This window comes from Anser anser, assembly GCF_964211835.1.
Source record: "Anser anser genome assembly, contig: HAP1_SCAFFOLD_32, whole genome shotgun sequence".
NCBI lineage: Eukaryota > Metazoa > Chordata > Aves > Anseriformes > Anatidae > Anser > Anser anser.
The window spans coordinates 2,567,368-2,594,159 of NW_028154148.1; the positions used below are offsets into that span (position 1 = coordinate 2,567,368).

At 51.1% G+C, this 26,792-nt stretch overlaps 2 protein-coding genes across 2 annotated transcripts; one reads left to right on the top strand and one right to left on the bottom strand.

The window, feature by feature from the left end:
• Positions 1 to 7,676: 7,676 nt before the first annotated feature.
• LOC310890524 (olfactory receptor 14J1-like) lies at positions 7,677 to 8,710 on the top strand (the record flags this gene model as incomplete). The annotated part of the gene is made up of 1 exon (XM_083852853.1): positions 7,677 to 8,710. The coding sequence occupies exon 1, from the start codon at positions 7,781 to 7,783 to the stop codon at positions 8,708 to 8,710; it is 930 nt and encodes a 309-aa protein (XP_083708979.1). The 5' UTR covers positions 7,677 to 7,780.
• Positions 8,711 to 19,792: 11,082 nt separating this feature from the next.
• Positions 19,793 to 22,374, bottom strand: LOC310890525 (olfactory receptor 14J1-like; the record flags this gene model as incomplete). The annotated part of the gene is made up of 1 exon (XM_083852854.1): positions 19,793 to 22,374. Exon 1 carries the CDS (start codon positions 20,720 to 20,722, stop codon positions 19,793 to 19,795), a length of 930 nt encoding a protein of 309 aa, XP_083708980.1. The 5' UTR covers positions 20,723 to 22,374.
• Between the last annotated feature and the right edge of the window lie 4,418 nt (positions 22,375 to 26,792).

The window sequence follows — 26,792 nt, forward strand, 5'->3', positions numbered from 1 at the left end:
AGAGGCCATGAGAAAATGGGATGGAAAATCTACTGCGACCCTAGAGGCACGGGTACATGAATTGCAAAGGAAAACAATTGGGAAAAAGGGGTTCTCTGAAAAGTTTGCTGCTCCAACTTCCAGCAGGCAGTCCTTTAAACACAGAAACGAAGATTCTGACCAGGACTAGAGGGGCCCTGCCTCCAGCCAGGGGGAGGAAAGGGACAATCGAGTTTATTGGACTGTGTGGATTCGATGGCCTGGCACGTCAGATGCACAGAAGTATAAGGCTTTAGTAGACACCGGTGCACAATGTACTCTAATGCCATCAAGCTATAAAGGGCCAGAGCCCATCTGTATTTATGGTGTGACGGGGGGATCCCAGCAGTTAACTGTATTGGAGGCTGAAGTGAGTCTAACCGGGAATGAGGGGCAAAAGCACCGTATTGTGACTGGCCCAGATGCTCCGTGCATCCTTGGCATAGACTGTTTTAGAAGAGGATATTTCAAGGACCTAAAAGGGTTCCGCTGGGCTTTTGGCATAGCTGCCTTAGAGACAGAGGATGTTAAACAGTTGTCTACCTCTCCCGGTCTCTCAGAGGACCCTTCTGTTGTGGGGTTGCTGAGGGTTGAAGAACAGCAAGTGCCGATTGCTACCACAACTGTGCACTGGCGGCAATATCGCACCAACCGAGACTCCCTGAGTCCCATCCATAAGCTAATTCGTCAACTGGAGAGCCAAGGAGTGATCAGAAAGACTCATTCACCTTTTAATAGTCTCATATGGCCAGTGCGAAAGTCTAATGGTGAGTGGAGACTAACAGTGGACTATCGTGGCCTGAACGAAGTCACGCCACCACTGAGTGCTGCAGTGCCGGACATGCTAGAACTCCAGTATGAACTGGAATCAAAGGCAGCCAAGTGGTGTGCCACAATTGATATCGCTAATGCATTTTTCTCCATCCCTCTAGCAGCATAGTGCAGGCCACAGTTTGCTTTCACTTGGAGGGGAGTCCAATATACTTGGAATCGGCTGCCCCAGGGGTGGAAACACAGCCCTACCATTTGCCATGGACTGATCCAGTCTGCGCTGGAGCAGGGGGAAGCTCCTGAACACCTGCAGTACATCGATGACATCATTGTGTGGGGTGACACTGCAGAGGAAGTTTTCGAGAAAGGGAAGAAAACAGTCCAAATCCTTCTGAAGGCCGGTTTTGCCATAAAACAGAATAAAGTTAAAGGACCTACATGAGAGATCCAGTTTTTAGGAATAAAATGGCAAGATGGACGTCGTCAAATCCCAATGGATGTGATCAACAAAATAACAGCTATGTCTCCACCAACTAGCAAAAAAGAAACACAAACTTTCCTAGGTGTCGTGGGGTTTTGGAGAATGCACATTCCAAATTACAGTCTGATTGTAAATCCTCTCTACCAAGTAACCCGTAAGAAGAATGCTTTTGAATGGGACCCTGAGCAACGACAAGCCTTTGAACAAATTAAGCAGGAAATAGTTCATGCAGTAGCCCTCGGGCCAGTCCGAACAGGACCAGATGTAAAGAATGTGCTCTACACCGCAGCCGGGGAGAATGGTCCCACCTGGAGCCTCTGGCAGAAAGAACCTGGGGAAACTCGAGGTCGACCCCTGGAGTCGGGGATACAGAGGATCTGAGGCCCGCTATACTCCAACTAAAAAGGAGATATTGGCAGCATATGAAGGAGTTCGATCTGCTTCGGAAGTGGTCGGTACTGAAGCGCAGCTCCTCCTGGCACCCCGACTGCCGGTACTAGGCTGGATGTTCAAAGGAAGGGTCCCCTCTACACATCATGCAACTGATGCTACATGGAGCAAGTGGGTTGCACTGATTACTCAGCGGGCTCGAATAGGAAACCCCAGTCGCCCAGGAACCTTGGAAGTGATTATGGACTGGCCAGAAGGCAAATACTTTGGGATATCATCAGAGGAGGAGGTGGTCCGTGCTGAAGAAGCCTCACTGTACAACAAGCTACCGGAAAATGAGAAGAAATATGCCTTGTTCACTGATGGGTCCTGTCGTATTGTGGGAAAGCATCGGAGATGGAAAGCTGCTGTATGGAGTCCTACACGATGAGTTGCAGAAGCTGCTGAGGGAGAAGGTGAATCGAGTCAGTTGGCAGAAGTGAAAGCCATTCAGCTGGCTTTAGATATTGCTGAACGAGAAAAGTGGCCATATCTCTATCTCTGTACTGATTCATGGATGGTAGCAAATGCCCTGTGGGGGTGGTTACAGCAATGGAAGCAGAACAACTGGCAGCGCAGGGGCAAGCCCATCTGGGCTGCTGCATTGTGGCAAGATATTGCTGCCCGGGTAGAGAACCTGGTTGTAAAGGTACGCCATGTACCTTTGATGCTCATGTGCCCAAGAATCGGGCTACTGAAGAACACCAAAACAACCAGCAGGTGGATCAGGCTGCTAAGATTGAAGTGGCTCAGGTGGACCTGGACTGGCAACATAAAGGTGAATTATTTATAGCCCGATGGGCCCATGACACCTCAGGCCATCAAGGTAGAGATGTAACATACAGATGGGCTCGTGATCGAGGGGTGGACCTGACCATGGACACTATAGCACAAGTTATTCATGATTGTGAAACATGTGCTGCAATCAAGCAAGCCAAACGGTCCAAGCCTCTTTGGTATGGAGGACGATGGCTGAAATATAAATATGGAGAGGCCTGGCAGATTGATTACATCACACTCCCTCAAACCTGCAACGGCAAGCGCCATGTACTTACAATGGTGGAAGCAACCACCGGATGGCTGGAAACATATCCTGTGCCCCATGCCACCGCCCGGAACACTATCCTGGGCCTTGAAAAGCAAGTCCTATGGCGACATGGCACCCCAGAGAGAATTGAGTCAGACAACGGGACTCATTTCCGAAACAACCTTATAGACACTTGGGCCAAAGAACATGGCATTGAGTGGGTGTATCACGTCCCCTATCATGCACCAGCCTCTGGAAAAGTTGAACGATACAATGCACTGTTAAAAACTACACTGAAAGCAATGGGTGCTGGGACATTCCAAAATTGGGATACACATTTGGCAAAGGCCACCTGGTTAGTCAATACGAGGGGATCTGCCAGCCGAGCTGGACCTGCCCAATCAAACCTGTTACGCACTGTAGAAGGGGATAAAGTTCCTGTAGTGCACGTAAGAAACATGCAGGGTAAAACAGTCTGGGCTACTCCTGCCTCAGGAAAAGGCAAACCCATTCGTGGAATTGCTTTTGCTCAGGGACCTGGATGCACTTGGTGGGTAATGCAAAAGGATGGGGAGGTCCAGTGTGTACCTCAAGGGGATTTAATACTGGGTGAGAATAGCCCATGAGTTGAATTGTAGTATGTTAATTATTATATAATACTGTATGTCATCACTACCATGATTGCTATATATCATAGATGAAAATGGTGATTAATTACAAGGTACTGGAAAGAGTGTAACCTGAGCATGACATAAAATGGTATGGAATAAGGGGTGGATATCTGTCCTGGTTTCAGTTAGGAGAGAGTTAATTTTCCTCCTAGTAGCTGGTAGGGTGCTCTGTTTTGGATTAGGATGAGTAGAGCACTGATAACATGCTGATGTTTTAATTGTTGCAGAGCAGTGTTTACACCAGGCCAAGGACTTTTCGGCTTCTCGCTCTGTCCTGCCAGCGGGCAGGCTGGGGGTGCAGCAGGAGCTGGGAGGGGACAGACCCAGGACAGCTGACCCAAACTGGCCAAAGGGGTATTCCATACCATCTGGCGTCGTGCTAAACAATATATAGGGGTGGCTGGCCGGGGTGGGGGGCAGGCTGCTCGGGGATAGGCTGGGCATCGGTCAGCAGGTGGTGAGCAATTGCATTGTGCATCACTAGTTTTGTACACATTATTATTAGTAATATTATTATTATTATTATTATTATTAATTTTCCTGTCTTAATAAACTGTCTTTATCTCAACTCACAGGCTTCACTTTCCCGTTTTCTCTCCCCCATCCCAGAGAGGGAGGGGGGAGGGTGAGCGAACGGCTGTGTGGTGTTTAGCTACTGGCCGGGTAAAACCACAACAAGCATAATTTGCTGGAGGTGCAGAGCTCATGGGCACATTTTGGAGGATGCTCCTAAAGACCTTTGTGCCCTTTTCTCTCCTGACAACAATGCCACTTCTGTCTCAAGAATAGAGTTGCCAACAGAGGTGAGACAGATACTCTGGGATCAAGAATGTCATCCGAAAGCTGATCCCAATAAGATATGGGGAGGTCAGGAGCAGCCTGGACAAGAGAGATGTGAGATTTTGGGGTGGGAAGAAGAGCTTGCCCAGCAGAAACTTATGATTTGGTAGACCTAAGAGGGTTCATGTAATGTAGATGCTGTGGTAACACTGACTTAAAACAGTCAGGTATGGCCCTTACCTTACTTGAACCAGGAATTTTAATCCCTAAACCTAAATGCTACTACAACACTCTGAAAGGAATCCATTTTCTCGCTTGCTAACCCTAATGTCTTCCCTTAACACTAAAATTAAAATGGTCTCTTTAAACCTAGACTTCTTGGCAGGCCTAAAACACCCCTAAACCACAGAGCTAGGCCATACCTTAACCACAGAGCTGACACCACAAGCAGAACACCAAACACTCCCATTAAAACTTTGCTTCATCTCTAATCCAGAAAGTGAAATACAGGTACCGAGAGGGCTCTGTAGGTCAGCCACGACTCCCCTGGGTGAGCTCTGCCTCAGGATCTCCATCCCCAGCAGGAGGAATGTGACCGGGGCAGTGACTGGGAGGTCACTTCTGTCTCTGCAGCTGATAGGGCAGCAGCAGGAACGTGTCACGCAAAGGGCCTGTGAGGTCCCTTGTGTCTGGAGGTGGCAGGTCAGCCTTGGCTTCTCCCTGGGATGTGCACTTTGGGGCTGACATCTGCCAGTGGCCCTGCTAGGCCAGCAGAAGGCCCCTGCTTGGCATGCTGCCTGTGGGATCCCCTCTGCTTCCATCCCCAGGAGGACCCAGACAGAAAGAAGGCCCGCAGAGGGCTTGTCCTGTCCCTTCTGCTTGAGTCCAGGACTGGGCAGCAGCAGGCCCAAGGCTTCGCTGTGTCTAGCCAATAAGCTGCAAGGCCAGCAGCAGGCCCAGGCCTTGGAAGATGCTGGTGAGGTGACTTCTGTCTGCTTGGCTGACGGGCCGCAAGGAGCCTGATGGGTTGAGATGCCTGCTTCAGGAGTAGTTTCCACCCTGATGGAGCTTTGTTTTGTTGTAGAGATGAGCAGAAGAGAAAAAACTGCCACAAAGTGCACCTTGGAAGCTTGGCACTGGCCATGAGGAAGAAGAAATGTCCAGGGGAACAACTGGTTTTGCTGCTAGAGCCTGAGGCAAAGAAGGCATTAAGTGCCTCAGCCTTCACCTCATCTCTTGTCACCAGGTTTCCTCCCACAGACAATAAAAGATGATGAAGCTCCTGAATCCTCCATTATTAGAGTGTTTCTATAAAGAGTTTTTATTGTCTTTGACAGTAATAGATGGATTGACAGCCACCTGGGCTTTAACCCATCTGTATACTTCCCTGCACAGCTCCATAACTTTTAGGACACAGCTCCAGCCAGAATGAAACCATGCATGAGAAGGAAGCACAGAGGAGGTGGAACCTGGCAGCCTTCTGTCCCCTGCCCTTCTGTGACTCTGTGCTGCGATTCCATTCAGCTGGTTACTCCTGTATTATCCAAACTTCCTTGCAGCTCCTGATGCTGCTGTCTTGTCAGAGATAGCACAAACACAGAAAGGTGGAACTGTCTGCCTGCAGACATGAACACCTGTCAGAATGGAGCATCAGAGTGGGGGAACCCTGAGAAACTGCAGGATTTTGCCTACAGAAACCTCTTGACCTTTACAAGGAGAAGAGCCCAGTCCTGCAGCAGAGGAAGAGGAACCCCGCACATCAGGGCACACTGGGACCCTGCTGAGTGAGCAGTGCCCAGGAGGAGGAGGGCCTGGGCACCACGAGTGGTCTCATACGAGCTACTCAGCTAAGACCCCATATGACAGCACATGGACAAGGGTCTACAGCCAACGGCAAAAGAGGTGCATGTCTGGGAGACTCTACGATACTCTGGTAATGAGAGGAACAAGGAAATAGGCAACGCTGAAAGTCCCAACAAACCGACATCTTTGTGTCCAAGGCTATGGCTTTTGTCTCTGTCACTGAGGCCTATGAAGAGACAACGTATTGCTAAAGAACCAGGACCACCTCATCCCCACTGATTAACCAGGCAGGGCTTGTACCATTCTCCTGCACTTGGCCATGCACATCCCCATCTCCTCCTGCCCCACGAAGAGCCCTGAGCAGTGTGTGAAGGGAAAGGATCTCCCTTCCCAGGGGCTGGCGGTCAAGGCCTGGCCCTTGTCCTTGATGACACACATCCAGTTTTCCTACACATCAGAGCCACCTTCACACTGCCTTTGTCTCCTTGTCCTCACTGCCTCCAATGCTCTGCTCTAACGAGCTCCAAGGGAGGCTGTGTCAGTGCTGGCCCTCAGGGGGACACTGCAGGAAACTTGCCTCTGACTTGGACTTGTTGAGAGATGGCTTCAATTGTCTCTCAGTGCCTGAGGTTCGTGGGCTCCTCCCCAAAGCCCCCCGAGGGGGGATTCCAATGCCTTGGGCTGGGCGTCTGGTGCTGAGCTGGGCCGGGCTCCTGGGACAGAGAGAGCTCGTGGCAAGAGGGCCCTGGTGCAGAGAGACAGCTCTGCCCAGGAGCAGCTCCTGTGCACAGCGCAGCAGGGCTGGGAGCTCTGACCGCAGGTGGCACGGGGAGAGGAGAGAAGGAGAGAGGGCTTGGAGGCAGTTGGCAGTGGGAGGATGCTGAGAGCTGCCTGCAGGAGAAATGTGCACAGCCCTTGACAAGGTACGTCTCTGGTTGCAGGGCCACGCAGCTGCACGTCCTGGAAGGGTCTCCTGCTGGGTCTTGTTTCTGGGAGGGCAGTGGGCAATGCAGGAGGCTTTGGGAGTCCTGCTGGATGGCACTGCGAGGTGAGGAAGTCTGGCAGAAGCCCCTCGGAGTGGCCTAAGCCAGGTGCCCCCGGTCAGCCCAGAACACCCTGCCCTGCCTGGCCAGGCCGGGCTCTCTGCCAGCTGCCCCGGAGCTCGTGCAGCCATGGAAAGAAGAGAAGCTCCCAAGATCCCTCTGGCTTGCTGTGGCCCTTCTTCCTCAGCAGAATTCTCCTGTTTCTTCTCAGGGAAACACCTCAATCTTATGATAGCGCAGCTCAGAGAGGGGTGACACAAGGCAGCTGAGAACAGGACAGGTGGACAGAAGTGTTCTTCTCAGTCTTCACTAATGGACCCTCCCATAAAATATCAGCAGGAGTGTCCAGGAAATGTGAGGACATTCAACCCTCCAATACCTATCCTAAGCATTACAGGGCCTACTGGGGTAAAATACAGCAAACAAAATCCCTACAGCTCAGCTCTGCGTTCAGATGACTTGTTTGCAGGAACCGACTAGTCGAATGGAGTTGAGTTTCCCCCATGTTCCTGCCTCCCTCCTGCTGCACAGCAGGAAGGACTCCTCTGGAGCCCACAGCAGCCCCTGCTCCCAGTGCCACTTTCAGCCACCACCAGCCAGAGCTCAAGCAGGGGAGATGCAGAAAGGTTCTCCTGCAAAGAGAGAGGCTTGGGCTGGGGGTGCTCTAGGGCTTGCAATAGGTTTTCCTGAGATAATTATGTTCTAACCTTTTTCTGCCTTTTCCTCTTCAACAGACAGCAGTGTCCAAAGTCAGGAAATGGCCAACATCAGCTCTGTGAGCGAGTTCCTCCTGCTGGCATTCACAGACACGCGCGAGCTGCAGCTCCTGCACTTCGGGCTCTTCCTGGGCATCTACCTGGCTGCCCTCCTGGGCAACGGCCTCATCCTCACCGCCGTAGCCTGCGACCACCGCCTCCACACCCCCATGTACTTCTTCCTCCTCAACCTCGCCCTCCTCGACCTGGGCTGCATCTCCACCACTCTGTCCAAAGCCATGGCCAATGCCCTCTGGGACACCAGGGCCATCTCCTATCAGGGATGTGCCGCACAGGTCTTTTTCTTTCTCTTCTTCATATCAGCAGAATATTATACTCTTACTGTCATGTCCTACGACCGCTACGTTGCCATCTGCAAGCCCCTGCACTACAGGAGCCTCGTGGGCAGCAGAGCTTGTGCCCAGATGGCAGCAGCTGCCTGGGGCAGTGGCTTTCTCAATGCTGTCCTGCACACGGCCACTACATTTTCCCTGCCCCTCTGCCAAGGCAATGCTGTGGACCAGTTCTTCTGTGAAATCCACCAGATCCTCAAGCTCTCCTGCTCAGGTTCAGACTACCTAAAGGAAGTTAGACTTCTGGTGGTTAGTGCATGTTTAGCATTTGGCTGTTTTGTTTTCATAGTGGTGTCCTATGTGCAGATCTTCAGGGTGGTGCTGAGGATGCCCTCTGAGCAGGGCCTGCACAAAGCCTTTTCCACGTGCCTCCCTCACCTGGCCGTGGTCTCCCTGTTTGTCAGCACTGCCGTGTTTGCCCACCTGAGGCCCCCATCCATCTCCTCCCCATCCTTGGACATGGTGGTGTCATTTCTGTACTCGGTGGTGCCTCCAGCACTGAACCCCCTCATCTACAGCATGAGGAACCAGGACCTCAAGGAGGCAGTTAAGAAACTCTTTGCACACATGCTTTTATGAACCATTAATGCTCACTTGATTTCCAGGTTTATTTCAGAAACAGGAAAATATTTTTTATTATTTGTCTTTATGAATATATTATCCAAGTTGTGGTTTTCGTTTAATTAATGTTATTCTTAACATTCTGCCCGTTATATTTTCTAACTTACTTTAGCCGAATAGTCTCATGTACTTACAAAACTGGGCTTCATGTGTAGATAAATACAATAAAAAAAACAGGAGATATTCATTGTTATCAGCTGCCGTCTCTTCCCATCTCCTGTGCAGCTGGGGGAGCAGCCCCAGCACACAGGAGGGGCTCAGGGCCCAGAGCCCAGCTGCCACAGGGAGGAGCAGCCCCGCTGGCCCTCGCGGCTGCCCCTCACTGCCCGCTGGGCTCTGCCTCTCTGCTGCCTTCGGGTCGGGGCTGCTGCTTCCCTGGAGCCATGGCCATGGCCAGCAGCAGGACGTGGCCTTTCCACTGCTGCTCTCTTCTGGCTTCCACATTGTGCTTCTTGTATTTGGATAAGCCCTGAGATCTCATGTATGTTGGTGACAGTCCTGTTATCCCTACAGTGGCATCTCTTCAATATCTCTGCACGCCTCTTGCAAACCTGGTTTCAGGAATACACCCAAGGAGCTGCTTCCTGAACAGACCTCTTGCTTTTCTGGGCCTCACAATGGATCAGAAGCCCAGCGTGATCAGTGAAGGACCAAGGGCTGGACTGGGAGCTGCCTTCTTTGCTGTCCATGGCTCAGCAAACAGTAACTGGCCTTGTCAGGCCTGGTACTGTCCCAGTGGTGCTGGGTCTGATGGCAAATGTCATCCTGGAGAGGAATCTGGAGGTGCTCTGTGCCTGGGCCAAGCCTCTTGTGCTGGCCTGGGGAGCGGGGCTGGCCCTGCGGGTCACAGGCACTCTGTGCTGGGGATGTCCCAGGCAGGAGAGCAGGGCTCCTGCAGCTTCACGGCCCTCCATCTCCTGAGCCGTGGCTGGCCCCAGCGCGGGGGCTGCTGGGGAGGCCCAGAGCCGCCTTTGTGCCAGCAGCTGCGGTGCCTTGCGAGGGGCTGGGGCTGTGCTGGCCGTGCCCAGAGCCCTGCAGCAGGCTGCGGTGGGCACTGCCCTGGGGCCAGCCCAGCCTGGGCTGCTGGGCTGGGGAGACAAGGCCCGGGAGGTGGGGAGAGGTGGGCAGGGGCTGGGCTGGGCTGGGCAGTGCCCGGCAGAGGGCACCAGCAGCGTCAGGGAGCGGTGGCAGCATGCAGGGGAGGGCTCCCAGCAGGGCTTGGTGCTGCAGAGCCAGGGCTGGGGAAGGGAGCCCAGAGCTGCAGGGGCAGGGGACACGAGGCCGCTCGGGGCCCTTGCTGGCCTGGGCAGAGCAGGAAGGGGACCCAGGGCATTCGTCCCCTCACCGCAGCCTACCAGGACCAGCACAGCCCTCACGGAGCGTCCAGGGCCAGGCTCTGCCCCGTGGTGCGCAGGGAGAGGGCAAAGCCTCTCTGAAAAAGAGGCTGAAACTGAAAAAGGTCCCTCCACTGCCCCGTGGTGTGACAGGGCCAGGGTGGGACAGCTTACCTTTATTTGATGTAGTTCTTGTCTAATTTGCATTGGTGCTGGCACAAAAAGACAGCTCCTTCAGCAGTGATGTACATCCTTCTTCATGTTAGGACATAATTCAACATCCTTCACTCTGCTTTATCTCACAGATGAACTGGATTAGGTCTCCTTGATTATTCTGAGGCACAATGCAATGCTTTTTGCCTTCTTTGCCTACAGCACAATATGTGTGACTTTCCCTTACTCTGCGTATTGACCTGACGGGTCATTTCACATTTTTCTCTTTCATAACCTGAGTTGGACGGGGACTATTTCGAAAGTGGGACAAGCTGATGGGTTCTGTCTCAGCCATTTGAAGCGTTCTATACTTGATTTTTTCAGTTGGAATTTGCTAAAGATGACCCAGGAAGGTAAACGGATGTTCAAGTGTCTCGTAGGAATAAGGGAGAGTATCATGGGTTTCCAATGGCCATTTCAGATTTAGGTCAGTCCCAGGAACGCACTGAACTAGGGTGTTTTCTTTGAAGGGGTTTCCTGTGCTGGGCTTGTTAGTAATTGAAGATGAAATAATACAATATTGCTTAATATGTTACATTTGCGATGTACTGTTCCGGGGCTGCGCTTGGAAGATACAAAATATATGTGCAAGGGTAGCATGAGAGAATGCACCGATTCGTGATGAGGAGTAAGGAGGATTAAAAGAATGCTCAATTTGCAAGACATCTAGGTAACTGGGGCTTCTTGGACCCTGGGAACTGGATCAAACCAACCTTGCGGTTTGGACTGAGACCGAGGGCTCAGAGAGCATGCGTGAGAAGGAAAGGTTAAAAAGTACAGCTCTGATGAAGACATCTTACTTCATCCCGACGACCACCCGGACGACCACCAGAGAGTAGTACGCAAGCGCAGAAGGACTGATCAGATAATTAGCATACGAAGCGAGGCTAGGCGGAGCTAGGAAATGAATATGCATAGATGAGTTGTGAAACCTTATGCATATGTAATATCTTAGGATATAAAAGAGAACTAAGAGAACAAATCGGACGGAGTTAGATTTGGGGAGGCATGCACCTAACTTCCGGCACCTAATAAAGCACCTTCATATAATCACTTTGTGGATTATGTGTCTTCATGAACGCTAACAGGCTGGGCTGCAGTTACAGGGACAAAGACCACTGCTGGCAGGGGAGGTGCCCTGGGAACTCCACCTGGCTACATACGAATCCTCCAAAGGGCTCTGGTCTCTTGCATGTCCTGCTCGCTTATTGTCTGACAGCAAAACTCTGCCTGAATACCCAGTAATTACTTTAGTATTTAAGTAGCAGAGCAACTCCCCTTACTCTTTGATCATTCAGACCGCTCTCACCAACCCAGTTGCTGCTTTGAGTTTCAGTGAGTTCCAGCTCGCCCATCTCTCAGCAGTGTGTCTAACGGTTTCCTTAGCAAGAAACTCAACATTAATCATTGAATTAGTATGATATGGATTAATATTAACACTATTATTTTAAATTTCCTATTATTCACTGTAAAATATATCATGTACAGTCATCCTTTTGGGAAGGTAAACATCACTGGAGGCAACAAAATGAGGAACATGAACATTGTTTTTTTTTTTTTTGAAAATTGCAGCATGGTTTCCTATTCTTTGCATTTCAATAGGAAAAACCCTGCTCTTCCTACACTAAGCAGGGATCCAAAGGAGAAACCCTAGACCAATACCTATAGGACAATGATGCTCCAAGCTGAAATGCAACAAAATTCAGCCTTTAAAATGAGGAAAGAGTTCTATCAGATGCTCTTTGAAATCTTCCTCCTTAACTACACCATGAAAGCTCTCCAATTAACTGCACAAGTCCTGAACACCTGAAGAAAACTGTGGGAGAGATATGGCTCCTTAGGACTTTCTCTCTTTTAATGAGTTCCATGGTGTATTTTGGTGCTCGGTCTATGAAGCTCAGGTACTGAGAGGAGAATGATGTAACCACTTGAGAAAGTAAAGTCAGGAGGAAAAGTTGAAGTGACTTGGAGTATTAATGGGCCCCACTGAGGGCTGTTCCTAACAAAGCCTCCCCAGGGACTTGTTAGGGCAGATAATTGGAGGCCATGATTGCAGACAGGCAAAGCGCTGTGCTGAGAAAAGTCTTGGTTGGTTTTGGTGAAGCAGAAGGGCCAAGGCCTGACCCCAGCCACTGGGAGGGGAGATCCTGCACCCCCCCGTCTGGCTCAGGGCTCTTCTTGGGGTCTGTATGATGTGGTGGGCAGTGTGATGCCACGGGAAGAACTTCATTAGGACACGTCCCCACCCCTGCACAGGGTATCAAGGAAGCAGTGAGGCCCCATTGCAATGACTATATCTCGTCTCCTCAGAAGCTCTAGCCAAAGGGACAAAAAGGTCAGGGCTGTTGGGGCCTTCCATTCCTGCCAGCACCCTCTGCCTTCTCCTCTGCAGGCTTTCCTATGCTGTCCCATACTTTGTCCTATTTCCTTGAAGTCTGCAGACACCCATCTCTGTGTACCACCTTGCTCTCATCCAGGACTTTCCATCAATTCACCCATGTCTCATCAACCCTCACCAGCTGTTCCTTGAAACACAAAGCTAGAGTCTGATCACAGATGCTCACCAGCATCTCCCAAGCCCTGGGCCTGCTGCTGGCTTTGAAGCTTCTTGGCTAGACACAGCAAAGCCTTGGGACTCCTGCTGTCCAGTCCTGGACTCAAGCAGAAGGGACAGGACAAGCCCTCTGCGGGCCTTCTTTGTGTCTGGGTCCTCCTGGGGATGGAAGCAGAGGGGATCCCACAGGCAGCATGCCAAGCAGGGGCCTTCTGATGGCCTAGCAGGGCCACTGGCAGAAGTCAGCCCCAAAGTGCACATCCCAGGGAGAAGCCAAGGGTGACCTCCCACCTCCAGACACAAGGGACCTCACAGTCCCTTTGCGTGACACGTTCCTGCTGCTGCCCTATCAGCTGCAGAGACAGAAGTGACCTCCCAGTCACTGCCCCAGTCACATTCCTCCTGCTGGGGCAGGAGATCCTGCGGCAGAGCTGAGCTCCTCAGAGCATTCCCACCCATCTCCTCCTTGTGGCCCACAAACTGACCAGATCCATGGCCCCTCACACTCAACTCTGAATGCCATGCGACTGCACAGCAACCTCACAGTTCCTGCCCTGCCGGAAGGGGTCAAGCACCTAAAGTTAAGGGTCAGGTGAGAGGCTGAAAGTGAGGAGGTTAATGTACGGGAACGAGGGCTTTGTCTGGTTACTTTTTACATTTGGGTTTAGGGACCAGGGCTCACCTTTCTGGGTTAGAGTTTAAGCAAATATTTTGTGGGCAGGTTTGATGTTCTGCTTGGGGTGTCATGTCTGTGGTTAGGGGATGGGCAGGCTTTGTGGTTTAGGGTTTTGTTTAGGTTTTTGTTTGTTGTTTAACCCTAGAAGTCTAGGGTTAAATAGAGCAATTACAAGCTAGTGCTAAGAGCAGAGATCAAGGTAAGCAAGAGAGTAAAGGTAAGGGAAAGAGGCTATGGGCTGAGTTTTGGCTTCAGTGCATACTTTGAGGTCAGGCAGAAGAGGAGTGGATTCCTGTCGGGGTGTGGGGTAGCAGTTCGATTTGTGAATTAAGGTTACTGATTGAACCTGGGGAAGGGCCTAACATGACTCTCTTAAGTCACCATTACAGCAACATCAGCATAACCTGAACCCTCTTACCTCTACAAATTCCTTAATTTCTGCTGGCCAAGCCCCTATTCCCTCCCCAAATCTCACATCTCTCCTGTCCATGTTTCTCCTGACCTCCCCATATCAGTCATCTCATTGCGATCAGCTTTCTGATGGCTTTCATGATCTCAGAGTTAAGGTTTAGGAGAGGGTTTAAGGTGAGGAGGTTAATGCACAGGAACAGGGGCTTTGGGTTAGAGATTAAGCAACTGTTTAGTGGGAGGGTTTGGTGTTCTGCTTGGGGTGTCAGGTCTGTGGTTAGGCTATGGTAAACTTTGTGCTTTAGGGTTTTCTTTAGCACTGGTAAGAAGTTCTCTAGGATTAAATAGAGCATTTTAATGCTAGTGTAAAGGGAAGGGATCAGGGTGAGCAAGAGAGCAAGTGTAAAGGTAAGGGGCTGAGTTTTGGCTTCACGGGATTCTTTGAGGTCAGGCATTAGAGTAGTGAATTCCTGTCAGCGTGTGGAGCAGCATTTAGGTTTAGGGATTGTCCGGGTTCCAGTTAGGACAGAGTTAATTTTCCTCCTAGTAGCTGGTAGGGTGCTATGTTTTGGATTAGGATGAGAAGAGTGCTGACAACATGCTGATGTTTTAAGTGCTGCAGAGCAGTGTTTACACCAGGCCAAGGACTTTTCAGCTTCTCGCTCTGTCCTGCCAGCGAGCAGGCTGGGGGTGCAGCAGGAGCTGGGAGGGGACAGACCCAGGACAGCTGACCCAAACTGGCCAAAGGGGTATTCCATACCATCTGACGTCATGCTAAACAATATATAGGGGTGGCTGGCCGGGGTGGGGGGCCGGCTGCTCGGGGATAGGCTGGGCATCGGTCAGCGGGTGGTGAGCAATTGCATTGTGCATCACTTGTTTCTTACACATTATTATTATTAATACTATTATCATGATCACTATTATCATTATTGTTATTATTATATTCCTGTCTTAATAAACTGTCTTTATCTCAACTCACAGGCTTCACTTTCCCGTTTTCTCTCCCCCATCCCAGAGAGGGAGGGGGGAGGGTGAGCGAACGGCTGTGTGGTGTTTAGCTACTGGCCGGGTAAAACCACAACAAGCATAATTTGCTGGAGGTGCAGAGCTCATGGGCACATTTTGGAGGATGCTCCTAAAGACCTTTGTGCCCTTTTCCCTCCTGACAACAATGCCACTTCTGTCTCAAGAATAGAGTTGCCAACAGAGGTGAGACAGATACTCTGGGATCAAGAATGTCATCCGAAAGCTGATCCCAATAAGATATGGGGAGGTCAGGAGCAGCCTGGACAAGAGAGATGTGAGATTTTGGGGTGGGAAGAAGAGCTTGCCCAGCAGAAACTTATGATTTGGTAGACCTAAGAGGGTTCATGTAATGTAGATGCTGTGGTAACACTGACTTAAAACAGTCAGGTATGGCCCTTACCTTACTTGAACCAGGAATTTTAATCCCTAAACCTAAATGCTACTACAACACTCTGAAAGGAATCCATTTTCTCGCTTGCTAACCCTAATGTCTTCCCTTAACACTAAAATTAAAATGGTCTCTTTAAACCTAGACTTCTTGGCAGGCCTAAAACACCCCTAAACCACAGAGTTAGTCCATACCTTAACCACAGAGCTGACACCACAAGCAGAACACCAAACACTCCCACTAAAACTTTGCTTCATCTCTAACCCAGAAAGTGAAATACAGGTACCGAGGGGACTCTGTAAGTCAGCTACGACTCCCCTGGGTGAGCTCTGCCTCAGGATCTCCTGCCCCAGCAGGAGGAATGCGACTGGGGCAGGGACTGGGAGGTCACTTCTGTCTCTGCAGCTGATAGGGCAGCAGCAGGAACGTGTCACGCAAAGGGACTGTGAGGTCCCTTGTGTCTGGAGGTGGCAGGTCAGCCTTGGCTTCTCCCTGGGATGTGCACTTTGGGGCTGACATCTGCCAGTGGCCCTGCTAGGCCAGCAGAAGGCCCCTGCTTGGCATGCTGCCTGTGGGATCCCCTCTGCCTCCATCCCCAGGAGGACCCAGACACAAAGAAGGCCCGCAGAGGGCTTGTCCTGTCCCTTCTGCTTGAGGCCAGGACTGGACAGCAGGAGTCCCAAGGCTTTGCTGTGTCTAGCCAAGAAGCTGCAAGGCCAGCAGCAGGCCCAGGCCTTGGGACATGCTGCTGAGGTGACTTCTGTGTGCTTGGCTGACAGGCCGCAAGGAGCCTGATGGGTTGGGATGCCTACTTCAGGCGTGGTTTCCACCCTGATGGAGCTTTCTTTGGTAGTAGGAAAGAGCAGGAGAGGAAAAACTGCCACAAAGTGCACCTTGGAAGGGTGGCACTGGCCGCAAGGAGGAAGAAATGTCCCTCAAAGGGTCGTGCTGTGGTGCTAGAGGTCACCCAAAGAGTGTCTGTAATCAGACACAGGCTTTGTGTTTTAAGGAACAGCTGATGAGGGTTGACGAGACATGGGTGAGATGATGGAAAGTCCTGGATGAGAGCAAGGTGGTGGACAGAGGTGGGTGTCTGCAGACTTCAAGGAAATAGGACAAAGTCTGGAACAACATAGGAAAGCCTGCAGAGGAGAAGGCAGAGGGTGCTGGCAAGAATGGAAGGCCCCAACAGCCCTGACGTTTTTCCTTTTGGCTAGAGCTTCTGAGGAGACGAGATAGAGTCATTGCAATGGGGCCTCACTGCTTCCTTGATACCCTGTGCAGGGGTGGGGACGTGTCCTAATGAAGTTCTTCCCGTGGCATCACACTGCCCACCATATCATACAGACCCCAAGAAGAGCCCTGAGCCAGACGTGGAGATGCAGGATCTCCCCTCCCAGGGGCTGGGGTCAGGCCTTGGCCCTTCTGCTTCACCAAAACCAACCAAGACTTTTCTCAGCACAGCGCTTTGCCTGTCTGGAATCATGGCCTCCAGTTATCTGCCCTAACAAATCCCTGGGGAGGCTTTGTTAGGAACAGCCCTCAGTGGGGCCCATTAATACTCCAAGTCACTTCAACTTTTCCTTCTGACTTTACTTTCACAAGCAGTTGCATCATTCTCCTCTCAGTACCCAAGTTTCATAGACTCAGCACCAAAATACGCCACGGATCTCATTAAAACAGAGAATCTCCTAAGAAGCCATATCTCTCCCACAGTTTTCTTCAAGTCTTCAAGACTTGTGCAGCTAATTGGAGAGCTTTCATGGTGTAGTTAAGGAGGAAGATTTCAAAGAGTATCTAATAGAAATCTTTCCTCATTTTAAAGGCTGAATTTTGTTGCATTTCAGTTTGGAGCATCATTTTCCTATAGATATTGGTCTAGGGTTACTCCTTTGAAGCCCTGCTTAGGTAGAAAGAGCAGGGTTTTTCCTATTTAAAAACAAAGAATAGGAAATCATGCTGCAATTTAAAAAAAAAAAAAAATCAAGTTCCTCATTTTGTTGCCTCCAGTGATGTTTACCTTCCAAAAAGGATGACTGTACATGATCTATTTTACACTGATTAATAGGAAATTTAAAATAATAGTTTTAATATTAATCCATATCATACTAATACAATGAGAAATGTTGAGTTTCTTGCTAAGGAAACCATTAGACAGACTGCTGAGAGATGGGCGAGCTGGAACTCACTGAAACTCAAAGCAGCAACTGGGTTGGTGAGAGCGGTCAGAATGATCAAAGAGTAAGGGGAGGGCAAAGCAGGAGAACCATGGGAAGTGCATAGGTCCAGACAGGCAGCTGGAAAAGGGACATTCGGCAGGGTCTGTGTAATCAAGTCAGGTTTTCTTCCTGGAAGATGAGGGAACACACCATGATAGACAAAGCGACGACAATGCAAGCACAGGTGAACACCAGTATTTCTTCTCCTGCGATGGATATACATCCTGAAAATTCACATTTCTTCAAAATAGAAATTATCATTCATGTGAGACATTTAACGGAAGGGGTTGAATTATTTGAGCTGATGAGTAGTTGCTTTATTAGTTAAGTACTAAAATAAATTACTGGGCATTGAGGCAGAACTTTGCTGTGTGAAAATAAGTATAACCAGGGAAAACCCCCTGTGGCCCCATTTTGTTTTAGGCACTTTCCTGGACCAGCAGATGTCAGAAAAGACCTGCAGGAGACCGGAGCCCTTTGGGAAAATCAGGTGGAGCCAGGTGGAGTTCCCAGGGCACCTCCACTGCCAGCAATGGTCTTTCTCCTTGAAACTGCAGCCCATCCCAGCACAGGAAACCCCTTCAAAGACAAATCCCTTCTTCAGTGGGTTCCTGGGACTGCTCTAGATTTGAAATGCCTGTTGGAAACCCATGATATTCTTACTCCTACTTAACCCATGATACCCCTTATTCCTACGAGACACTTGAACATGCATTTACCTTCCTGGGTCATCTCTAGCAAACTCATGCTGAAAAACTCAAGTATAGCACGCTTCAAATGGCTGAGCCAGAACCCATCAACTTGTCTCACTTTGGAAATGGTACCCGTTCAACTAAGGTTTTGAAAGTGAAAAATGTGAAATGACCCGTCAAGTCAATGCGCAGAGTAAGGGAAAGTCACACATATTGTGCTGGAGTAGCAGAAGGGAAAAAGCACTGCACTGTGCCTCAGAGTAATCAAGGAGACCTAATCCAGTTCATCTGTGAGATAAAGCAGAGTGAAGGACGTTGAGTGGTGTCCTAACATGAAGAAGGATGTACATCACTGCTGAAGGAACTGTCTTTTTGTGCCATCACCAATGCAAATTACACAAGAACTACATCCAATAAAGGTAAGCTGTCCCACCCTGGCCCTGTCACACCACGGGGCAGCGGAGGGACCTTTTTCAGTTTCAGTCTCTTTTTCAGAGAGGCTTTGCCCTCTTCCTGTGCACCACGGGGCAGAGCCTGGCCCTGGACACTCCATGAGCGCCGTGGAGGTCCTGGTAGGCTGCGGTGAGGGGACGAATGCCCTGGGCCCCCTTCCTGCTCTGCCCAGGCCAGCAAGGACCCCGAGCGGCCTCGTGTCCCCTGCCCCTGCAGCTCGGGGCTCCCTTCCCCAGCCCTGGCTCTGCAGCACCAAGCCCTGCTGGGAGCCCTCCCCTGCATGCTGCCACCGCTCCCTGACGCTGCTGGTGCCCTCTGCCGGGCACTGCCCAGCCCAGCCCAGCCCCTGCCAACCTCTCCCCACCTCCCGGTCCTTGCCTGGTCACCCAGTCTAGGTCCTTTCCGCTTGTTCACTGAAGGTCTCTGAGACCTTTGTGCTGTGGCCTCGCTGTGTGTCCTGGCATTGCAGAGCTCCCATCAGCCCGTGCATCCTTTGGCTTGGCTTTACTGTGAAGACCCACTCGCTGCCCACCCAACACAAGGCACACGGCACCCCAGGAGAACCCTTAGGGTATCCTGGTGGCTCCCGATACCTCCCTGATGCCACCAGCCCTGTCACGTTTCAATCCCAGGAAGCTGCTTCTTGACCAGTCAGGGCCTCCAGGGGCACTGAGAATCCACCAGTGACGACTCAGTCCAGCCCTGACTCCCTCACCCCCCACCCCATGCCCTCGTGCCCCTGTGTCCAGGTGGCACCCAAGCACAAGAGTGAGGCCTTGAGCCTGGCATTCCCTGAGCATCTTCTGCACTCCACTTTGGGAAGAAGAGCCCTGAGCACTGAGCAACTTCACTTTTAGTACCCAGATGCCACAATGGAGGCCAGGTGTCATTTAGGAATAAACATGTTTACAGAAAAAATCTCAGTCAAACAAAGGGTTGGTCATCTGGAAAAGAGGAATGAAAGCAAATATTTAACTGCAAAGAGAATTACAAACAATACTACACATAAAGGTAAAATTTGGCTCAGATTAACTAAAAAAAAAAAACTAGAAAAGTGAGATAGCCAAATCATTGCTAAGTAAATATTACAACTAGAAGCATTTTCTTCAGTGTGTCTTTCAGGTCCTGGTTCCTCATGCTGTAGATGAGGGGGTTCACTGCTGGAGGTACTACCACATATAAAACTGCCACCAGCAGGTCCAGGGATGGGGAAGAGATGGAGGGGGGCTTCAAGTGTGCAAACATGATAGTGCTGATAAAGAGGGAGACCACGGCCAGGTGAGGGAGGCACGTGGAAAAGGCTTTGTGCAGGCCCTGCTCAGAGGGCATCCTCAGCACAGCCCTGAGGATCTGCACATAGGACACCACAATGAAAACAAAACAGCCAAAGACTAAAGAAACACTAAACACAAGTGCCCCAACTTCCCTGAGGTAGGTGTCTGAGCAGGAGAGCTTGAGGATCTGGGGGATTTCACAGAAGAACTGGTCCACAGCATTGCCTTGGCAGAGGGGCAGGGAAAAGGTAGTGGCCGTGTGCAGGACAGCATTGAGAAAGCCACTGCCCCAGGCAGCTGCTGCCATCTGGGCACAAGCTCTGCTGCCCACGAGGCTCCCGTAGTGCAGGGGCTTGCAGATGGCAACGTAGCGGTCGTAGGACATGACAGTGAGAACTGAATATTCTGCTGATATGAAGAAGAGAAAGAAAAAGACCTGTGCAGCACACGCTTGAAAGGAGATGGCCCTGGAGTCCCAGAGGGCATTGGCCATGGCTTTGGGGAGAGTGGTGGAGATGGATCCCAGGTCAAGGAGGGCGAGTTTGAGGAGGAAAAAGTACATGGGGGTGTGGAGGCGGTGGTTGCAGGCTACGGCGGTGAGGATGAGGCCGTTGCCCAGGACGGCAGCCAGGTAGATGCCCAGGAAGAGCCCGAAGTGCAGGAGCTGCAGCTCCCGTGTGTCTGTGAATGCCAGCAGGAGGAACCCGCTCACAGAGCTGCTGTTGGGCATTTGCTGGTTCTTGGCATGCGTTTCTGTCCCAGGGGGATAAAAAGCATTAATAAATCCAAAAACTTTTATGAGAAAATCTTTTTCTCTTTCTCAATTAATCCAATGTAATGACTGTCCTCTTTCAGGATTACAGTTGGCAGGTGCCTTTCAGGAGGTCTTACTGACGCTGCCTGAGGATATCCCAGTGAATAGGGGATTCTGCTGTGAGCAACACGAGGCAGTCCTGCCCAACAACAAGAGGTTAAGAGGAACATTGGCTCATTTCACATTCAAGTCACCTGCTAATAAGGAGCTTTTTCATATTGTTGCTCACAATTCATCCATTTGCAGAGCATGGCTGTGGGGATTTATTTTTGTATTTTTTTTTGTCTAGCTGCCCACCCCAATCCTGAGGACTTTTTCTAAGGCAGAAATCCTGGGCATTTCTGCTGCAATCCAAGAGAAAACCTGTGGATCATCAGAGGCAAAGGGACTGTCCCTTCAATACAGAGTGTTCTTTAGAGAGGCCAGCCAGTCTGTCCATTACAGCTGGTCACAGCTGCCCTGTACTGGCATCCACCTGAGATGCAGGACAATTGCACTCAGAGATTCATAGAGTCATAGACTCATAGAATATCCTGACTTGGAAGGGTTCCACAAGGATGGTCAAATCCCACCCCTGAATCTGTATATAAGCACCCAAAAATTGCTCCACATGCCAGAGGGTGTTGTCCAAATATTTCTTAAATTGTGATAGCCTCAGTGCTGTGACCACTTCCCTGCGGTGTTTGCTCCTGTGCCTAAAAAACCTGGACACTTCAGGGAGCAAAAGAATCCAGGCTCAACGTGCCCATCTCCAGACCCCTCACCCTGTCCCCGTACTCCCCTTCCCCCAGGCACCCCGAGGGCTCACTCCATGGGCAGGTGAAACCCCCATCCCCAGGCAGCCTGGGAACAAGAGCAGCAGCAGCACGGCCAGGTGGAGAAGCCAGGAGGAATGGCAGCGTGCTGCTGCCAGGGGAGGCAAGGCCAGGGAGGGACAGACGGACACTCAGCACACCCTCCTGTGCTGCAGCTCTGCCTGCAGAGGAGGCAGCTCCTGCTCATTGCAAACTATCTCTGCTCCCCTCAAGCCCCCAGACACCACCCAAAGGCAGGGCACTGGGCATCGGAGGGTTTGCAGCTCCTAAAGATCAGCTAGGATAAAGCCTGAGAGGACCACAATGATGATGTTGGAGCAGTCTGTGGGCTGAGGTGTAGGAAGGGACTTTATGATAAAGTTCATTGATGGCATATTGGTCCCTCACTGCAATGCTCTAGGAGTCTCAGTCTCCTGTACAATCCTGACAAACCATTACCATGGAACCTGCCTCCCCTCCACCGCAGGATTCTTCAGGCACAGAGTGCAAAAAAGCCTTGCCTTTCTGCTAGCCCCTGCCTTGATCTTTCTCTTGAAAAATGCAATCATAAATGCCATTCACTAAAGCATTTTCTACTCCTCGCTGGAGAAACAGTGAGACCCATCCCAACAGATGCTATCAACCATCGGATGTGCCAGCTGTAGAAGACCCCTCTGGCAACCCCACCTGCACGACCCTGCTGCCACAGACTCACGGTGCCAAGAGCCTGCAGATCTGTCCTGCCACACGCTGCCCTCTGTTGATGCGCTCCTCACTGCCTCCAAGCCCTCTCTCCTTCTCTCCTCTCCCCGTGCCAGCTGCGGTCAGAGCCCCCAGCACTTCTGCGCTGTGTAGAGGAACTGCTCCTGGGCAGAGCTGTCTCTCTGCACCAGGGCCCTCTTGCCACGAGCTCTCTCTGTCCCAGGAGCCCGGCCCAGCTCAGCACCAGACGCCCAGACCAAGACATTGGAATCCCCCCTCGGGGGGCTTTGGGGAGGAACCCACGAACCTCAGGCACTGAGAGACAATTGAAGCCATCTCTCAACAAGTCCAAGTCAGAGGCAAGTTTCCTGCAGTGTCCCCCCGAGGGCCAGCACTGACACAGCCTCCCTTGGAGCTCGTTAGAGCAGAGCATTGGAGGCAGTGAGGACAAGGAGGCAAAGGCACTGTAAAGGTGACCCTGATGTGTAGGAAAACTGGATGTGTTTCACTAAGCACAAGGGCCCAGACAATAGTGAATGATTGAAAATTTGAAAAGACAGAAAAAGGAGTTAAAACAGTAATAATAACAATAATAACAATAACAAGAATAACAATAATATGTACAAAGCAAGTGATGCACCATGCAATCCCTGAGAAGCCCCTCACCGATGCTCAACCTGTCCCTGAGCATTGGTCCCCCTGACCCTGGCCAGCCTGCAGCAGGATCTCTTGTGCACGTCCCTTCACCTTCAGTTCTTTTAGTGCAAAATCAGCTGTCAGAGGAATTTGGAGTATTTTCTTCCCTTTCTCAAACACTTCCTCTGCTCTGTCACCCCACACAACAATGCCATCGATGTACTGCAGGTGTTCAGGAGCTTCCTCCTCTTCCAGGGCACTCTGGATCAGTCCATGGCAAATGGTAGGGCTGAGTTTCCTGCCCTGGGGCAGTCGATGCCAGGTTGAAAGCAAGCTGTGACCTTCCATCTGCTGGCAAACGGATGGAGAAAAATGCATTAGCAATATCAGTTGTGGCAAAACGCTTGGGTGCCTTTGATCCCAGTGTGCATGGAAGCTCTACCGTGTCCGGCATGGCAGCACTCAGCACTGCATGACTTCCTTCAGGCCACGACGATCCTCTGTCAGCGGACTCGGTTGGTGCTCTACTGACTGAGGTGCACGGCTGTGGCAGTGATTGGCACCAGCTGTCCTTCAGCCCTCATCAACCCCACAACAGAAGGGTCCTGTGAGAGACCAAGGCAAGGCAGACAACAGCATCATGTCCTCCGTCTCCAAGGCAGCTGTGCCAAAAGCCCACCCATACCCTTTTGGGTCCCTGAAATATCTCTCCTCTCCTGAAGCAGTCTCTTCCAAGGATGCACAGAGTCTGGGGCCAGTCCCAGTGGGGTGCTTTTGCCACTCCTTCCCACTTAGACTCACTTCAGCCTCCAGTACAGGTCAGTGTTGGGATCCCCCTGTCACTCCAGACATACAAATGGGTTCACCCCTCCACAGCTTGATGGCACTAGGGTACGCTGTGCAGTGGTGTCCACTGGAGCCTGAGACTTCTGGGGGCCTGATGTGCAAGGCCATCAAATCCACACAGTCCAATACAGCCGATTGTCCCCTTCCTCCCCCTGGCTGGAGGCAGGGCCCCTCTAGTCCTGCTCATAGTATTCCTTACTGTGTCTGCAGGACTGCCCGCTGGAAAGTGGAGCAGCAGTTCTCTAAGAACCCCTTTTAGGGATTGTTTTTCCTTGCCACTCACATACCCGTGCCTCTAGGGTTGAGGCAGATTTTCCATCCCACTTTCTCATGTCCTCTCCATGGTCACACAGGTGAAACCACAGGGTGACACATCGTGTGTACCCACCATCTCTCCTTTCCTGCCCTCTGAGTCCAGGGAGGGGCCCCGTTTCTTCCAGCACCAGAGCAGCATAGGGATAGGGATCGCGTGATTACTGATGCTCTTAGGACCTCTTCCTCTTTGTCCTCCTACTCACATGATGGCCCAGCTTTTCTGAAGCCTGCCTCATCTTCTTTCTCCTCCTTTCTTGTCTGGGTAGGAGTTTCTTTCCTTTCTTAAAAAGAAAAAAAAGTGCCCATGAAAGGAGCTGGAGTTTTTGCAGGGCATTTTACAGATGCTGTAGTGGCTGCAGGGTCTGTCAGAGGGGTGGGAGTGGCTGCAGGGCTTGTCACAGAGGTTGGAGTGGCATTGATTGTGGCTCTGTAAGCATAGGCCGAGACCCAGCACACTGCAGTGGTATGTGTTTCTTTGGAAATGCCAGGGTGATAACACCACTTTTCCAAGCATTTAACCATTTTTTTTAGGATTCTACCTTTGCTCAGAGGTGAAGTTCCAAAACAGTGGAGGTGCCCCCTGCTCTAGGTGCCTGCCCAGATCCTCCCACACTCCCTGCCACTCCTCACTCTCCTGCCTCTGGACACATCTCTGGATGGCATGCTTAAGTGGTTGTTTGACTTTAAACAAAAGCTGAAACACATTCAGGAGACATAACAATAGGAACATGCTGGTTTGACCATCCCAAGGATATTCAAAACTTTGAAGAGCTAGTGTAACTAGCCTGGAGGAGAAGGGGGAGGTGAAGGAGAAAGGGAGAGTGAACCAGTGAGGAAAAGTGTCCTCCCCTTGTCTCCCCCATGGCTTGGTTTCCTGAGGAGAAAAGGTCAAGAGTGTAATTCTTAATAGTTTCTGAGAGATGGCTCCCAAGGTACGGAGGTAATGGCAATGCTGAGTACAAGTACCAGATTAGTTTCATGACCAGGAATTTTATCATATCATAAGCCAGTGTTACACGATACAAGAAAAGAATAAACTTGAAGCAGCCATCAGAAAAGATAAAGAGCATGACAGGGGAGACATACAGGAAGTCATGTGCTATACAACACAGTTCTGAAATTGAGCACAACGGGCCTGAGGTTAAAAAAATAATAATAAATAAACTTTTTATCAGCAACTCTTAAAATTATTTAATGCTTGTAATAGCTTCCTATTATTTTATTATTATTATTATTTTTTTTTATTTAACATGCTGTGGTGAGATCTGTCATTGGCTCAAACTTCATGCTCCATGTTGGGCACCAAAAAGAGCGTGGTTTAACCCGGCAGGCAGCTCAGCACCACACAGCCATTCCCTCACACACACACCCTGCTACACCCCCAGCGGATGCAGGAGACAATGAGGAGGGGGGAAAAAGAAATAATAATAATCATGGGTTGAGATGAAGACAGTTTAATAGGACAGAAAGGGAAGACAAATAATATGAACAATGATGACGATGACCGTGATGGTGATTGCCTGTCCCACAGCAGTGGTACCCCCTACCCTGGCCAGCCACCCGATATCGATTGTTCAGCATGACGGCTGCGGTATGGAACATCCCTTTGGCCACTTGGGGTCAGCTGTCCTGCTTCTGTCCCCCCCAGCTCCTCAGGCACCCCCAGCCCTCCACTGCTGGGTAACAACTAAGCCATCAGTGTGTGATCATCATTCTTCTCATGCTAAATGCAAAACACAGCATCATACCAGCTACTAGGAGGAAAATTAACTTGATTCTAGCCAACAGCAGGACACCCCCAGACTAAGGGCATGATATCTCTGTGTGTATATCAAAAGAGAAAAGGTGGTGGTGATTAATTAGAAAGTACTGGAGCTGAGCACGATGCAGATGGTGTGGAATATGGGGCGGATATTGTCCTCGTTTTGGCAAGGGAATGCCAGGCTCAAGGCCTCACTCTTGTGCTTGGGTGCCACCTGGACACAGGGGATGGAGGGCACGGGGTGGGGGGTGAGGGAGTCAGGGCTGGACTGAGTCATCACTGGTGGATTCCCAGTGCCCCTGGAGGCCCTGACTGGTCAAGAAGCAGCTTCCTGGGATTGAAACGTGACAGGGCTGGCGGCATCAGGGAGGTATCGGGAGCCACCAGGATATCCTAAGGGTTCTCCTGGGATGCCGTGTGCCTTCTGTTGGGTGGGCAGCGAGTGGGTCTTCACAGTAAAGCTAAGCCAAAGGATGCATGGGCTGATGGGAGCTCTGCAATGCCAGGACACACAGCGAGGCCACAGCACAAAGGTCTCAGAGGCCTTCAGTGAACAAGCAGAAAGGGCCAAATGTGGGTGACCAGGCAAGAGCAAGGGGGTGGGGAGAGGTGGGCAGGGGCTGGGTTGAGCTGGGCAGTGCCCGGCAGAGGGCACCAGCAGCGTCAGGGAGCGGTGGCAGCATGCAGGGGAGGGCTCCCAGCAGGGCTTGGTGCTGCAGAGCCAGGGCTGGGGAAGGGAGCCCCGAGCTGCAGGGGCAGGGGACACGAGGCCGCTCGGGGCCCTTGCTGGCCTGGGCAGAGCAGGAAGGGGGCCCAGGACATTCGTCCCCTCACCGCAGCCTACCACGACCTGCACGGCGCTCACGGAGCATCCAGGGCCAGGCTCTGCGCCGTGGTGTGCAGGGAGAGGGCAAAGCCTCTCTGAAATAGA